Source organism: Montipora foliosa, chromosome 2 (assembly GCF_036669935.1).
Source record: "Montipora foliosa isolate CH-2021 chromosome 2, ASM3666993v2, whole genome shotgun sequence".
Classification (NCBI taxonomy): Eukaryota; Metazoa; Cnidaria; class Anthozoa; order Scleractinia; family Acroporidae; genus Montipora; species Montipora foliosa.
The window spans coordinates 20522099-20527098 of record NC_090870.1 but is presented as its reverse complement, the minus strand read 5'-3'; the positions used below and the strand labels follow the sequence as shown (position 1 = coordinate 20527098).

Genomic DNA, 5000 nt, shown 5'->3' with positions numbered 1-5000 from the left:
ACAAGGTTCTCGATTTTTGTGTGTTAATTATCGCCTTTTATCATTACTTCCTGTTATTTAGCAAAATATTTGAAAAATGTACTTAATCAAATATGTCTTTTTCCTTGTTACTGAAGATATCTTCATTCCACATTTCGGCCACGTAGAAAATACCATTGGCTGTTCAGTCGATTTAATAGAAGAAATTACGCCTCCCTTGATAAAGGTGCCTATGTACTTTCTTTGTTTCTCCACTTTTGATACTGTGAATCATTACTCTGAAATTCAGAACAGAGCAAATAGTTGGTATTGATATGTAAGTAAGGTTATGAGTATGTTCACATCGCATGCCTATATTCATGTAGTTCGACCATGTGCTGAATGTAAGATGACGATTGTTTATTAATTGTTTGTTGTGTTCAATCCTCGCCTGAATTATCCACCTTATGGGGTAAATGGTGGCAGTGGTCCAGACAGTTTCAGAATTCAACCCCAACTAGAGGTGAATTTGGGAAACGTATCAGAGAATTACAAGCGAGGGAAAGGTCAACGGAGGTGTACTTGGCCGCTTCTGGTTCATCCGCAAAGGATGGAAAGGTACAAAGCGCGATCATTTTGAACTGTGCGGGTCCTCGAGTGTTAGAAGTGTATGGCACCATCGCATGGGAAAGTGACGATGAAAACTTAAGCCGGATTAAGTACTGGAAGCCTTAGAGAACTAATGTTATCCAAAGAGACAATGAAGTCCTCGAGTCGCATAGGTTTTCGAACACTCCATACCAAGAGCCGTTTGACAAATTCCTTACGGGGCTCAAAACGAGTGCAGGGTCCTGCAATTTTCATGAGAAAGACAGAATAGTGAGAGATGAAGGTGTGTTACTGTGACTGAAAAACTTCAAGAATTACTCCTTAGGGTGGATAGTTTGATACTCGAGATAGCAGTAAAAGTCTGTAGAGATTATGAACAGTCAACCAAGCAAGTTAAGCAGTTTAGGAGACAACTCAACCCCTCCAATTCATCCACAAAAGTGAACAAAGTGGTTAAAAACCTGATCCAAGAGTCCCTCGCAGTAAAAAACCTGAAAGGTGGCAACAGGCATGCGAAGAAAGGCAATGAGGCAATGAAAGGCAAAAGAAAGAAAGGCATGAACGATTTCAGGAAACTCCCCTGATAGTATCGACTCATTTTATATTTCAGTGAAGGGTGCAGAGAGCTGTCCACTTGCAAGTGTAATAAGTTGTGTTAGGAACATTTAGGGATGCTTTATTTCTTTTAGTCCAGCAAATAATGTAGATACTTGTGTTTGGATTACTGGAGCAAGATAAAAACTGTTTGATGGTGTAGATTCTATGTAATTTCAAGGGGTCTGTATGATCAGTTTTGATTTCCTTTGCTAAAGTTGGCCCAATATTTACAAAGAAGTCATTGAATAATTCAGCAATATCCTTTTCTTGTGTAAAAGTCCTGTTATTGTGAATAATTCTCGTGGGGAGAGTGACCTTTAGTTTTCCTTTTAATAAGGGTGCCAATAAGTTTCCAAGTTTGCTTAAGGTTGTCTTTGTACTTTAAAAATTACATACCATAATATTCTGTCTTAATTTATTCTTAAGATGTGAAAGAATGGCTGCGTAATGCGTATTTCCCCGATTTTTTGTAAGTCCTTGCTTAGGAAATGTGTTCCGTACATTTTCTGTTTCCTTTTTACCGATTTTAGGATACCCTGCGTGAGCCATGGTTTTATTAAGTTGCCTTTGCTTGCTTTGGCTAGCCAGCTTCACGGCGCATGTTTATCTACAATCTTATTCAGGGTATTCATTGCCTCTTGTACCTTTTCATTTAGATTCTTTTCTGGGTTGAGGATTTCATGCCAATTATATCAGTTTTATATCATCTAAGTATAGATCCTTGTAAAATTTAGAATAGTCTTGAAAATATTTTTTGTGACTATTATATTCCGTATAGGTTGGGTTCTAACTATGCAAAAATTGGGAGATGATCTGTTATATCAACTGTCAGAATTCCTGCTGTAAAATTTTGTAAACAATTTGTATATATATGATCAATGAGTGTTGCTGTATGATCAGTAAGCCTGGTAGGTTTAGTAATGATCGGCAAGATGTTATTAGCATAAAGCATATCTAAGAAGTCTTCAGTTTGGGTAAGTTCACTAAATTTCAGGAAATTTATATTCATATCTCCAAAGATGTAAATTTCGTGTCTATTGGGATTAATTGTTTTGTTATATCATTTAGTTGGTTGCGAAACTGTTCTAAATTACAGGTGGGATGCTTATAAATACAGCCTATTATCATCTTCTTTTTACCTTCACCAGTATCAATTTCTGCCCAGCAGGATTCAACTAGTGCTAAATCAAATTTAATGTTAGGCCTTGGTACAGCTGTAAGATCAGTAGCTATGTATAAAGCAGCTCCGCCTGCATTTGTTGGCGAGTCCGTGTGAAAAAAATTATAGCCTCTGATATTAACATTAGAAATAGATTTCTCACCTAGTTTAGTTTCAGTAATTCCAAGTATATCCAGCTTAGAGTCAAGGGAGCATAATAATTCTTCCAATAGATTTAGGTTTTTAGATAAACTTCTAATATTGCAATGAAGAATTGAAAAAGATTTTACATCTAAATTGTCTAGCATTTTATTAAAACCACAGACTGAATAATATTCTGAGAAAGGGGTATTTAACATTAGATCTGGGTCGCACTCGTCGAATTTATTTGGATTTGGGAAGAGATCGTATAGGTCAAGATCATGGCGCCTATCAGGCCAGTTGCCAACCATAGCATTAAATTCCCTATCAGTTAAATCATAAAATGGTAAACAACTACTTACGTTTTCCTGGTAATCAGCCATATTTACCTCCGCAATTAGTTGAAAGAAGCCCTTAAACTGATAACTAATTAATTAGACTGATCAAGCAACTCTTCGAATTCCTCATGGGTTACAAAACATTTCGTAGTAGAGCTCTCCGTTTTCTTCAGCAGTATTTTACCATTGGCCGTCCAAATAAACTTGTAGTTGTGTTCGCGCTTGAATTGTAAAATTCTGCCCAGTAGTCGTTTTCTGTATGGCGTTAAACTTTCGTTGACATGGATTTGTGCTTTATGACTTACAACCGCAGATTCTGGCTGGCAAACGGGAGATCTTTAGCCCGCTTGGATTTTACGTTTTTCCTCTTGCTGTAGATTTCATCCCTTTTCTCTCTTCGAGTGAATTTAACAATTAGTCGGTCTTTCACTTTCTTCGTTGGCGGTAAACGATGAGCGATCGATATATCGTTTACATTGAGATCTACTCCCATAATTTCAGACACTTCTTTCACCAGCAACGCTGGGTTGTCGTTAGGTACGACTGGAATACCTGTTATTTCCAGAGAGTCCCTTTGCGCGTACTGCTCGACTTCAACCAACTTGACCTCCACACTATAACCATCGTTGCGAAGCTTGTTTATGTCTTCCTCGATCTCTTGAACTTGGCTTTTCACCCCCTCGTTTTGTTCTTTTAAGTTCGTGATCGTCGATATCACAGTGTCGTATTGCTTTGAAATAAAATTTTGGGACTTTTCAATTTCGTCAAACCTTTTATTGAGGTAGAGGAGACGAGTTTCCTTGCGGATTTCCTTTCGGATATTAGGAAGAAATTCTTGTGTCCACAACTCTTTTAAACTTTCTACAGTTAAATTCATTCTTGAGATTAAATTCTATTTAGTTAGACTCTGTAAAAAACTCTGTATAAACTCGCACCCGACGATGTTCTCACACCCGAACTTGACCTTGACCTTGACCTTTTCATCTTTTTTTCTTGGAGGTGATGTAAACTGCCTCACTACCGCAAATTCTGTCTACAACTGTCTCAACCAAAGCGTTGCTTCATGTCGTCAAAGGTGGCTGCCATTTTCGAAATCACGTGAAAGTTAAATATAAAGCCAACCATTATGCAATCTCAGTTGCTTTGATGGTTCAGTGGAAACTCACTAGCTCCCGAGGAACGATGGACCGAGTTTGAGGCACAAGGGCTCCGGGTGTATCATACGGGATTCTTATCAACAGGTAAATCTACTAACCATGCGGTATGCACATTTGTGACTACAAAGAAAAATATGACGAAAAAAAAAAAACGAAAAATTCAACTGGTTTTTAGACATTGTCTGCCAAATTAAATTAGAAAATACTTATACTGCTTCATTGGCACGGACTTGCTCTGTATATCTCACTTGTGTAACATTTATTAATTTTCCCTCATTTTACCCTACTTTTTTATATAAGGTTAAACAAATACTTAAATATCGCACTTTTCTTTATTATTACGTCTTTTGTTTCTTTTATTTCATGATGATTATCAACTTTTCACCGTTGTAGTAGTAATCTAGCGAACTGAGGCACAATATTAGTTAGCCTAGATGTGCCCCTCTCCTCTCCGTGTAATTTTTTTTTTCAAATACTAACCTTATTTTCTGAATTATTTACATGAAGTGGAGAAATTAAATATAAAAATACACAAAATAAATTGCATTCGATTTACTTTTAGGTATTGTTTCGTATTGAACGAGTAGGTGCACTATTTCATTTGTTTTTCTCAGATTATACGTACATGTGTATAGGCCACTTCGGAAAATACCATAATACTCTTTGTTTGTCCCTCAAATTTTGCATAAGCATTGTTTCCAGTTTCTCTTGGGACTTACAATGGAAGAGAAACTTACAATGGTCCCAAGAGAAAACAAAAACAATGCTTATGCAAAATTTGGGGGACAAACAAAGAGTATTATGGCATTTTCCGAAGTGGCCTGTTGCATTGTTCATGAATATGTCCACGGAAAAATAAAGGATACATGTATCAGTCTATCTATGTTATAAAGTAACACACCAACCGGAAACCTGTCCACTGCATCAGGTACTACAATTTTGTAGCGGTTTTCAATGTTGTCTTTGTCTTCTTCATTTGGAGTTGATTTAGAGCCACAATCATCTCTGTCCAGTCTCTGCGCTTTCATACCAAGGAGTTTG

At 37.0% G+C, this 5000-nt stretch overlaps 1 protein-coding gene across 3 annotated transcripts in view; it reads right to left on the bottom strand.

Annotated features, from left to right (window-relative positions):
• LOC137992640 (IQ domain-containing protein H-like) overlaps positions 1-5000 on the bottom strand; it is a 93556-nt gene that overhangs the window by 52300 nt on the left and 36256 nt on the right. For 2 of the 3 annotated variants that reach the window (XM_068838097.1, XM_068838099.1), the window contains exon 4: positions 4865-5000. This exon is cut by the window's right edge and continues 67 nt beyond it. In XM_068838097.1, the coding sequence (XP_068694198.1) occupies positions 4865-5000 (136 nt within the window). Of the gene's footprint in view, positions 1-4860 lie in introns of all 3 variants that reach the window. The other variant, XM_068838098.1, reaches the window with a different exon arrangement.